The sequence below is a fragment of the Arachis duranensis genome, chromosome 3 (genome assembly GCF_000817695.3).
Source record: "Arachis duranensis cultivar V14167 chromosome 3, aradu.V14167.gnm2.J7QH, whole genome shotgun sequence".
In the NCBI taxonomy this organism is placed as follows: Eukaryota; Viridiplantae; Streptophyta; class Magnoliopsida; order Fabales; family Fabaceae; genus Arachis; species Arachis duranensis.
The window spans coordinates 131,893,530-131,904,755 of record NC_029774.3 but is presented as its reverse complement, the minus strand read 5'-3'; the positions used below and the strand labels follow the sequence as shown (position 1 = coordinate 131,904,755).

Here is an 11,226-nt window from a genome sequence, read left to right as displayed (position 1 = left end):
CACAAAGACCGGGATTGTTTGCATACTGAGAAGCTGGAAGTGTGCTCAATTGCCCTCTAGATGGAATCTCCCCTGTTAACTCATTGTTTGATAGATCAATCTGCACCAAGAATGACAGGTTTGAGAATGAGTCAGGGATATGGCCCTGCAATCTATTGTGTGATGCATCAAACACTCCCAAATTCTTTAGCTGGCCTAATGTTGAAGGGATTTCTCCAGATAACTGATTGTGAGACAACTCAAGAACCTGCAGGGCCTCCATGTCCCCGAATTCTTGGGGGATTCTTCCTCGGAGCTCGTTGTAGGAGAGATCAAGATACTCCAGAGTCTGATACTTTGTGAAAAGACTAAGAACAGGACCTGAATACAGCCTTGTGAAATCACAGGTCCTCAGTGTTGGAACCTGCAAGAGTCTCTCAGGCCTTATTCCATAGAATTCCAACAAACCCCCAACACCTTTGCACGAGTTTCCAACATTCCTCACAAACACCAAAGTGTTTCCTGACAAAATTCCAAACAATGACTTTGCTCCTTGCTGCCTTCCAAGTCTTGGTGGAATCTCACCTGTGAGCTTGTTGCTGTTCAAGTCCAACCACACCAAACTGCTGCAGTTGGCCAGCTCCCCCGGTATCTGCCCGGTGAAGCTGTTGTTTCCAAGCTGCAGAACAGCCAGCCTTGTCAATAGGCCAAACTCGCGCGGTATCTCACCGCTGAGCTCATTGCTTGTGAGTGATATCCATTCAAGGTTGCTGCAGTTGAACAACTCACTGGGAATTTCACCAGTTAAGTGATTATTGTTCAGTATAAGATCCTTGAGCTTCTTGCATTTCCCCAACTTTGGTGGAATCTTACCTTCCAAGCCATTGAACCATGCTATCAGCTGCTCAAGATTCTCAAGCTGTCCAAGCTCCTCAGGGATTGAACCATTGAGATAGTTGAGACTAAAATCAAGTGTCTTTAACTGTGAGCATTTTGACAGTTGAGATGGAATTTCCCCAGTTATGAGATTATCAGGCATCCTCAGCTCCTCAAGTGATGCTGCACCTGGACATATATCTCTGGGGATAGATCCATAGAATTTGTTTGAGCTAAAATCCACAATCCTCAGTTTCTTGCAGGAAGATATTGAAGATGGGAATGGCCCTGAGATTGCATTGTTTCCCAGCCTTAATTCCTGCAATGATCCGAGATTATGAAAGATTGAATCTGGCAATGGACCTGACATGTTGTTGTTGGATATATCAAGAAGCTGCAGCCAAGTGCAAGAAGAGAAACTTGATGGTATTGAACCTGTAAGGTTGTTGAAAGAGAGCCTAAGTTCGACAAGGGAAGCACACACATTTCCAAACTCAAAAGGGATCCAACCAATGAGTTGATTCCTTGAAAGATCCAAAGTCTGTAGGCTGTTCAGATTCCCCAAAGCCTTTGGAATCTCACCAGAAATCAAATTGTTCCCCAAGTTTAAACTCTTGAGGCTGGTGCAGTTTGACAAAGAGATTGGAATTGAATCTGATAAACGGTTCTCAGATAGATCAAGCTGCAACAAGGAGTTGCAATCAATTTTGAGGCCAGATATTGAGCCTGATAAATTGTTGGAAGAGAGATCAAGAGACTGCAACTTATCAGAATTTTGCAAGAAATTATCAGGGATAGGGCCAGTCATGTTGTTGTAAGAGAGGTTCACAACAACAAGATTTGGACACTTTGAGAAGAAGTTGTCAGGGATTGGACCTGAAACTCCGGCAAAAGAGAGATCAAGCTGTGTCAAACTGTAAGGGAGGGTAAGCAAGGAAGTGGAATTTACAGAGAATGAATTGAGAGAAAGTTTCAGAACAGACAACATGTCTAGAGAAGATAGAGGGTCAAGAGTGATGGTTCCGGATAAACCATGGCCACTGAGATCAAGCTGAGTGACTCTTCCATGAGTGCATGAAACTCCAAACCAGGTGCATGGATTCCTGTTGAGCTGCCAACCTGACAAAGCTCCAGTTTCATCTTTTTGAACCATCTTTTTGAACATGAGAAGGGCCTGTTCATCGGTCTTGATGGAAGAAGAAACTGGTGCTGCAGCTTCTTCAGTCACAGGAAACATCATCGTAATAAGGAAGAGCATGAGTGTAAGACGTGGAAAATGGGGAAGTGGGTTTCTTTTGTTGTTGTTATTCTCCATTGAGGACAACAAGCTAGCTTGGAAGCAGAGAGATGAGAACGTTGATGAGTGAAGAAGATGAGAATTTGTTATGGGAAAAACCTTTTGGAAAAGAAGTTTGCTGCTTTATTGTGTTTGTTCCTTTTAAGGCCCTGTTTGTTATGTATGGTGGTACTTGTATAGAGTATGATACATAGATAATAAAGGATTGAATTTGACTTTTGGTCAACTGAGGAGGAGTAGTGTTGTTGGGATGATGTGCTTGATCCAAGAGTCACTGTCTCTGTCTCTGTCTGTGTCAGTGAGGCGTGAGAATGTTTCCCTATATATATATATATATATATACGGCAGCACACTGTAGCAGTGGAATACAATATTGGCATCATGTGCGCCATATCTTATTGTATGTACATGATATGCTGTATTTGTATTTTGTAATGAAGATATTTATTTACAAAGAGAAGAGGTTTTGATTAGCGTGATTGTGCTGTTAAAGAGTTGATTGAAATCATAGTGTGTTATGGGAGAAAAGATAAAATTAAAGAAATGAATAATAGGCCCACCATATGAAGCAACATCAATGAGCATGAGAAGTGATGATTGTCACTTTTGCAATTGCACAAGGTAGTCCTTCCAAATAAATCAACATTTAACTCTTCAAATAGTGACTCGGTTCAACCCCTCCATATTTTAAATTTTTACTTTTTAGCTGGGTTTTGGGACCATGCTTTACTTTCTTACATGCTACTCTAATTACCAGATTCTTCAAGTCAATCCCAGTTGAGTTGTTTGCATCACCATCTTAAGATTTTGTGTCTGCAACTGGTGATAAATTTCATTATAGCAGGGAAATTATTCAGTCTCCATTTATTTATTTATTATCATATTATATATCACTTTTACAGTTTTACAGCTTTTTTTTTAATCTGAAAAGTTATTATTAATTAAGTCAGTTCTATAGTGTCTATTATTTATTAATGCTTAATTTTTGTCTAATTTATCTGTTATAATAAATTTTAAATATTTAAAAATTATTTATTTTTATATTTTTTAAATTAAATAATTTTTAATATTTTTTGACAAATTAGCCACTATAACAATTACCTTATTATTTTAATAATAAGGAATAATAGGGAGAGTAGCAGGTATTCTAACTTAGGATGTCTACAGTCTATAGACTATACGTGCTTTTTATTAGTATTTTTGGAAAAGTAAAGTTAGTGTAATTAATAAAATATCATAGAATTAAAGTTAAGTTAGTTAGTTATATTAGTAAATCAAAATTCAGCGGCAAGCACAATAAATCTCTCTCGTTTTTTAGTGAAGATATTATTAAACATAACTTAGGATAATAGTCTTGGAGGAAGAGGAGATGAAAATCAAATATAAAATATTCAAAAAATATAAAATCAGTAACGTTAGAAAAAATGTTTTATTTATTATCTATTAATTGATTTAATTTTATTAGTTTTTTTTTTTACTAAAGATAGAGAAATTTAAATTCATGGCTTCTAAATAAATATAGAAAAACTATGCTATTTGAATTATAATTCATTGCTTATTAATTTTATTAGTTGTTAATGAAATAGTAGTGATAAAAGAAAGAATATGAAGCTCGGACACATGAAATGAAGTTACAAGATAGAAAGTCATTAAATTATTTGAAAAGATAGTTATCTCTTTTTAGCAGAAACAATATATGTAAGATGATTTGAGCATGAAGCCACCCATCAGTTGATGTGAAGAATGAGATTATTAAGCTAAATATGAATTTTAGTGCCCAAGTTGGACAATATGGTAGGCAATTAGTTTGAAATTAGCACAAATAATCCTAGCTAATTCCATGCATTGGGCCTTTAGATCCATTTCTTGCTTAGTTAACAAACAAAAAACTGTCACAACATCAGAACAAAACAAACCTCTTTCCTGCTCCAGAAAAAATGTTTAAAATAATTTGTATTTATATATAAAAGTTGATTTTTTGTATGTATATAATATTTTTATTAATTATAATATAGGACTTAAATAAATTTAAAAATAAATTATTATTTCTACTCATAAAAAATTCATAATATTAATATATTTAATTGATTATAAACAAATAAAACTAACTTTGTATTACGAAAGACGACTAATTTTTACTCATAAACATTTATAATTTACCTTTCAATAAAATCAAGTTTGAGTGTTTTTTTTTTACAAGAAACCATGTTTTTTTAAATAGAAAACTAGTTATATTTATTAATAAATACAAATAATAGTTTCATCTAAATTTAATTTATTTATTGGAGGACTTTTATATATAGTAAGTTAAATTTATAAAGTATGAATATTTTGTTGAGTTGTCAATTGTCATGTCTATGTACCAGACACATTTCGAACACAATATTTATTGACACTTATCCAATACACGTGTCTGTTTTGTCCAATCATATTTTAATAAAAAATAAAAAATTATATTCTTAGACACACCTAAATATTATTATATGATTATTTATTAAAATAAAAAATATTTTAAATATTTTATATAATTAAAATAAAATATTAAAAATAATTAAAAAATTAATTTATATTATTATAATTCACAATAAAATACATTTGACTTCTTCTGATTTAATTCTATGATGAGTGGATGGTACTGAACCAATCACTAGCTCACTACTATATACGTAAGAAGGAGAAAGATGTAGGGGAGAGGGTGATGTTTTTCTAAGAACAGTAAATGAACTTTTTTACGTCGCCAGAGATGTAGGTTAAAAACGAAGGAGTGGCAAGTAGCTAATAAGAAAATGTGTACTTAGCTTATCATATATACTTAAACGAATATGCAAATTAAATAAAGCTAAGCTTAAATGGTGTAGTTATACCAAATTTGTGGCATAAAGTATTAAACTATTAGGCTATTAAAAGAAAAAGACGAGCTTGAGACAAGTTAGATGAAAAGAAACTACTAATAAATAAAACCAAATTATGGCAATATATTTGTATCAAAGATACCCCTTTTGTCCCATTTGAATAATATTACTGGAGAACCGTTACGATATATTATAGTATAAAAGATGATCGGAAAATCGGCTAGTTGTCTCAAGTATATATATCTGTATATTCATGCGTGCTGCAAATAGGGACTAGAAAATTATGCAAATAACTATGCTATAACATTCCATTATTTATCATACCTCATGTATATATTACCTTTCTTTTAATAGTGCACAGTAAAAAGCAAAAGAAACAAGGGTTGAAGACAGAGAATTGAAGGATTGTATTTTGACCGAGAGAGAGAAAGAAGTTTATGTTTAATCATTATGGGTAATGATTCCAAAGGTGCATTCCTAGTTCCTACCACCACAGTAATTCATCTAAACATATATAAGAATTCCCTGAAATTCATTGAGAAATTAAAAAAGATGGAGTGAGTGAGTTTGACTTGGTTGCTGTTGAAACACGCTTTGGGCGAAACTAGCCTTAGCAATTGGGTCGGTGGGACCAACTTGTCGTCCATGGCACGCCGGGACCCACTCACTAATAATAAGTAACATCACATTTTTCACAGAATCCAAGTTATAGCTAAGAATAAGGACTTTTCATTTTTCAAATGATCAAAAGATCATTCCCTTGGCGTGTAATGTATATATATTTCCTTCAATTATTCTTTATCAATTCAATTTGACTCCCTTTCCGTCTCTCATCATGCCATATAGATTGAGAAATACACTAACCGCTTATTTCAGAGAGAATTCTGATTCTCATTCATTGAGACCAGAAAATGGAATAACAGAATTATCAACTAACTGTAACTCAAGCTAACAAGCTACTCTACATAGCAACTACTCTAACCTCTATCTAACTAGGGTTCTAACAGCTTTGGTTAACTTCTAACCTGATTTACATGTTACTAACTTTAACTACCCATAGTTAAAAGGTTGCGAAAACAGGTTGCGAAAACTAAATCGGTCAATAAATTAGTAAAATGACTAATTGAATTGGAATTGAACTGATTTAATTAAATATAAAATAAAATTATTAAAAATATAATATGTAATTTTAAATATTTAAATTTAATAATTTTTAGATTAATAAAATTTAAATAATAATTTATTATTAAAAATTCACAAATAAATTCAAACATTAAAATTTATAACTAAAAAAAATCAAAACACACATAAATAATAAATATATATTTTTTCATCGCAAAAAAATATGTTTTAACTAAACAAAAAATACTACTAATCACAGGTTATAATAATAATCATCGTTAAGTGTTCCACATTACATACAACCAAGGCAACCAAAAAAACATTACATACAACCCACAATAACATAAATTACATTTGAATCAAATTTTGGATATACTTTGACTATCAAAACATTAGCAGGATGACGATTAGTAACGCCAGTTGGCATGCAATTGATTTTTAATAATAATAATAATAATAATAATAATAATAATATAACAAAAAATATAAGTAATTACACTAATGATTTATTCAAAAATATTTTCATAAGATTAACTGAATCAGAAACTATCAAAAAATCAGATCGGTTCACACGATTTATCGACTAACCGTTCATTTAACCAATTTTTTACTGATCTTTTACTAGATAATTTTTCATGTCAATTGAACCTATCAAAAAACCAATTTTCAATTAATTCAATCGAACCAATCGGTCCAGTTCCATTTTCAGAATCATGCTATTCATAACTGTACTAACTGTAGAAGCACGGTGTATTGTGTGATATGTGCAAGATTAAATCGGAAAACTTGTAAAAGCTTTTTATTTCTCCTTTTCTTTTTATATAGGAACTTTGTTATGATAGTCCCTACGAGTGGTATTGCTATTTGCTAATTGCTAGGATGAAATCATTGTGGTTCAAGCATGTGAATTGTAAAAGCGATAGTGAAAGATATAATAAAATCATTTAAAGTTGGGTTAAATTATCACCTAGTGTCTCACCAAAAACTATAGCTTCCTATCAAAATAATACGGTTTGAGCTTGTAAGATGTGGACAGCAGAACACTATCTATGCAAACTAGTCCACATTTTAAAATTTGTATATAACTAAAAAAGAATTTATGATCATTTATCTTTAAAAAATAAAGCCAATATATTGAAGTGAATAATAACTTTTCTTTTCCTGATTTTAAAGCATTTTATTCTTACCTGTAGTCTAAATGAGTTTAGATTAGTATTTCTAAAGTGTAGGTATTTTTAAATGTTGATAATAGGTATAGGGCACACTTAAAATCCTAAACAGGATTATTCTGTCCTTCCCAATAGTAAAGTTATGAGACACTATACCCCATAATTGCAATAAGGGTTCACAATTTCAACCATCAAGTGGTGAGAATTTTCTTTCCCATTGTTGACTATCAAAAAGTGCTGACAATTATCTTAATCAATGGAAAAGAAATATTTCCTTGCCATTTTTTATCATATCCTGCTTTTCTCCTTAACATGGTTCAAGTAATAAATACGGCTTTGGTTCAAGCAGCGTGAGACTGGCTTAGTAAGAATTTGATTACACATTTCATTTGACTTCCAGCTTCAAATTGGGAGTTCAAATTTTTGGATGAAAAATTCTGAAATCTTTAATCTTTGTCAGTCAAAACTTAGTCTCTATTTTTAGTGAGATTATTTGATACTCAACTAATACCTGGCTTATCAACTTAAATTTGGAAGTATTGTCTCATTGTGTCCCACAAAACTAATGGATCTCTTGAACTTGTTTTAGTAAAACTGGAAAATCTTTGTAATTTAAGTGTTATTTTATTTCAGACACAAGTCAATGATTGTGCTCCGTTATTTTCCCCTAGACAAAATGACTTAACTTTCTCGTGAAAATAATACACTGGCGCCAAAATTAATTCATATATTTCTTAATGACAATTATGCAAACCATTTTTTCTGTTAAAATAATTAACAAGGCACCTAGTATTTGTTAGTTAGAATATATTTCCTATATGTTATAAATCATAATTAAATAAGAACTACAATAAATATCTATCTGGATTAGCATAAAAAATCATTTCCAGTTTCAGAGAGCTAATAAGAAATTAACTGATACAAGATACGTCAAATAAATTTCAGTGAACTACAGTTAATTAATCAAATATTAAAATCCCATGGTTACAAAAAGATTCCTATAGTGCCAAGCCTATGCAGTTAAGGAGCAAAGAGGAACATGACACCATTTCAGGGAAGGAGTCGATGCTTCTTTTGCTCTCAGGTACACTATATATAACCTACCTTATGAAAGAGAAGAGGAGGAAGAAGAAGAAAAATCATAGAACTTTTTTCTCTCTTCAGCTAACAGCAATACTATAAAACTTACCAAAAAGTTAAAGTTCAGCCACATAACTACTCACACTTGATGGACCTGTATATATGGCGGACAAAGAGAAGCGAGGCACGAAAACCTACGCTGCCAAGCATGAGGAAGAAGCCATAGCAGATGCAGGCCATGTAGCCAAAGAAGAACGAAGTTTGCATGAAACCAGACATATCTGATCGTGCATAGTAGTAGTACAAGCAGTAGCCGTAGATGAACAAACCAGTTGATCCACCACACAGAAAAGACCTAAAAAAACATATATCACCATCCCATCAGGACGAGAAAAGCTAAATAAGGGACTATAATGTTTAAAGTGCTGCTATCTTCAAATGATTTAGAACAGCAAAGATTTCGAAGAAACAGAATAATTGGCAAAAACACACACATTTATGTGATTAGCTCCTCAGCTCACCCAACACTAAGGCCTTGACTGGTGGCACTATTAGGTCAATGGGCCTCAGATCAGATCCAATACAAGTGTTAGGCCAAGGCCGAATCAAATCCAAAATGCCAACTAAATAATCAACTAATTCCAAGTTTTGTATGCATTAGTCCAGAATGCCAAAATATCAATCCATCAATGAAAACCTCACAATGCCACCCACAAAAGAATACCAAAGTTAATTTTATATTTATCCTATATTTTCTAAATTTCTATTAGGAAAGTGGAACATTCTATATTAGTAAAAATTTTAATTTTCTACTCTCTTCCTAGTCATTGGCAGTTTCCTTTTAAACTAACTGAACTTCTGATTTATGTGATTTATGTAAGATAATATTTATATGTGGTGAAAATCATAATATAACGATATATGAACTGTAAAATTCTTAAATTACAACAGAAGGCAAAATTACATACCTCCACCACCATTCATGATCTTCAGCAGCAAGTTGAAAGTATGTCAAAGCCACAGTGATGAAAGCAGTGACAATCAAGAGAATAATGAAGACAATGAAAAGTATGCTGTAAATAGTATAAATCCTGTGGCCCCAAACACTAGCGAAAATGTAGTACAGCTCAATGTAGATGGCACTGAATGGTAGAAATCCAGCCATTGCCATCTGGGGGATGGTACTCCTGTACCAAGGCAGAGGAGGAATCTCTCGGGGATATTTTGTAGTGCGGACAGGTGCTTGGAACTCGGCTTTGCTATTTTTCCCTGCAATACCGCCCAAGACAAGTAATGGTGAAGTTACCAATGTCCATATTAGGACAATCACCAAAATTGTGCCAAATGGGAGAGCAGCAGTTGCGCTATAAACAATTGCAACTGTGTTAAGGAAACAGAACATCAGGAACAGAGGGCCACAAAAGAGGCATCCTGTCAGCAGTAAGTTTCTAACCTGTAAAACAAGAAAATAAATTTATAAATGATTTCATTCACAGGTATTTTATCAATAAAATCCAACCATTGGCAACCATCAATGCAGAAATCCATGTGTACCCAATTAGTCCCTTCAAGTTGAATATAGAAGGAAGTAGCAGTGTAGCCAGCAATGCCAGATGTGAGAGCATATATGACCACCAGTGCAGTAAATAAAGCTCCTCGGTTATAGGGATAAAATACACCAACCAGTGCAAGAGTGAAAATGAAAATGGTACTGCACAAACAAATGGAAATAGAAATGACATTCGATAAAGTTTACAACTTATATTGGGCAAACAAGCTTCAACATAGACAGGGTAAAAGGGCATTAGAAGATTCTTACAGAGCAAACAATTGAGTACCAGAACCTAAGGCAGCTGCAAACAATGATTTATTCTTCGGAAACCGGAAAACATCACCATGAATATATTTCCACCCTGTCTCCTCTTGATCATCAGCAGCTTCCTCATCTTGTGCATATCTGGGGGAAATTATAGCAGATAAGATACAAGAAAAAGAAAATTAATAGAGCAACGCTCTAAGTAATAAGATTATAATCCGTTGCTCAATAGCAAGTCATACTTCATAAAATCATTCTTTAAGACACGCATGAGAATGGTGGCCAGAAAACCAGTCAGAAGAAGAACTGTTACACAGGAGTTTATGATTGAGAACCAATGAATCTCTAAGTGATGTGGCAAAGAAGAAGACTGAGAGTATTTTTCCATTCTCCTCTCAAAAGGAATATCTGTTGGCTTCCATTTTGCAGAATAAAGAAACTCAGTTTCAACTTCCTTGTCCTCAGTAAGGTCCACAACAGAATGAGGATCCATGCGGGCACTGATTTCAATCACACGATCTTTGTTGTATAGAACATCGAACTGAATGTGCTTGTAAAGGAAATACTTATACTCGCTGGGGTCATTTTTCCCTTCTTTGTCAATTGTTCCAATAAATCCCCAGATTGGCAAGTCATCATAGTACATTTGGAAGTAATAATCTTTTTTAACTGCTTCTCGGAACCGAGCAACATCCTTCTTTGTGAGCTTCTTCTTGCAGACAGAGATCAAGTCCTTATCCTTATTGAAGTCAAGAACATAAGGAGCACTCACAAGGCGGTCTCCATTCAACACCTCACCAAGTGCTTCAGTCTTTTCTTTCTCATGACCTGTCATGCAAATTTACTCGTTTCAGGATACATACATTAAGAATCTAATACAAACAGGAAAATGACTTGAGAAAGCAGCATATTGCCATATTCCCTGTTCAGATAGATGAATGAATAAGCCTTCCAATTTTTTTTTTTTTAAAAAAAAGAGGAAACTAGACAGGGTCTAACTCATCTCTCACATGCTTACCTTGTTAAGTAATCACA

At 33.4% G+C, this 11,226-nt stretch overlaps 2 protein-coding genes across 2 annotated transcripts in view; both read right to left on the bottom strand.

Moving 5' to 3' along the window:
• Positions 1-2,405, bottom strand: part of LOC107481953 (serine/threonine-protein kinase BRI1-like 2) — a 3,682-nt gene extending 1,277 nt beyond the window's left edge. Inside the window, exon 1 of the mRNA XM_021139472.2 lies at positions 1-2,405. This exon is cut by the window's left edge and continues 1,277 nt beyond it. Coding sequence (XP_020995131.1) covers positions 1-2,170 — 2,170 coding nt within the window. The 5' untranslated portion in view covers positions 2,171-2,405.
• A 5,820-nt stretch (positions 2,406-8,225) lies between these two features.
• LOC107482062 (transmembrane 9 superfamily member 3) overlaps positions 8,226-11,226 on the bottom strand; it is a 3,782-nt gene continuing 781 nt past the window's right edge. Inside the window, exons 3-7 of the mRNA XM_016102443.3 lie at positions 10,434-11,019; positions 10,195-10,332; positions 9,930-10,086; positions 9,344-9,828; positions 8,226-8,730 (exon numbers count right to left, since the gene is read on the bottom strand). Coding sequence (XP_015957929.1) covers positions 8,511-8,730; positions 9,344-9,828; positions 9,930-10,086; positions 10,195-10,332; positions 10,434-11,019 — 1,586 coding nt within the window. The 3' untranslated portion in view covers positions 8,226-8,510. The remainder of the gene's footprint in view (positions 8,731-9,343; positions 9,829-9,929; positions 10,087-10,194; positions 10,333-10,433; positions 11,020-11,226) is intronic.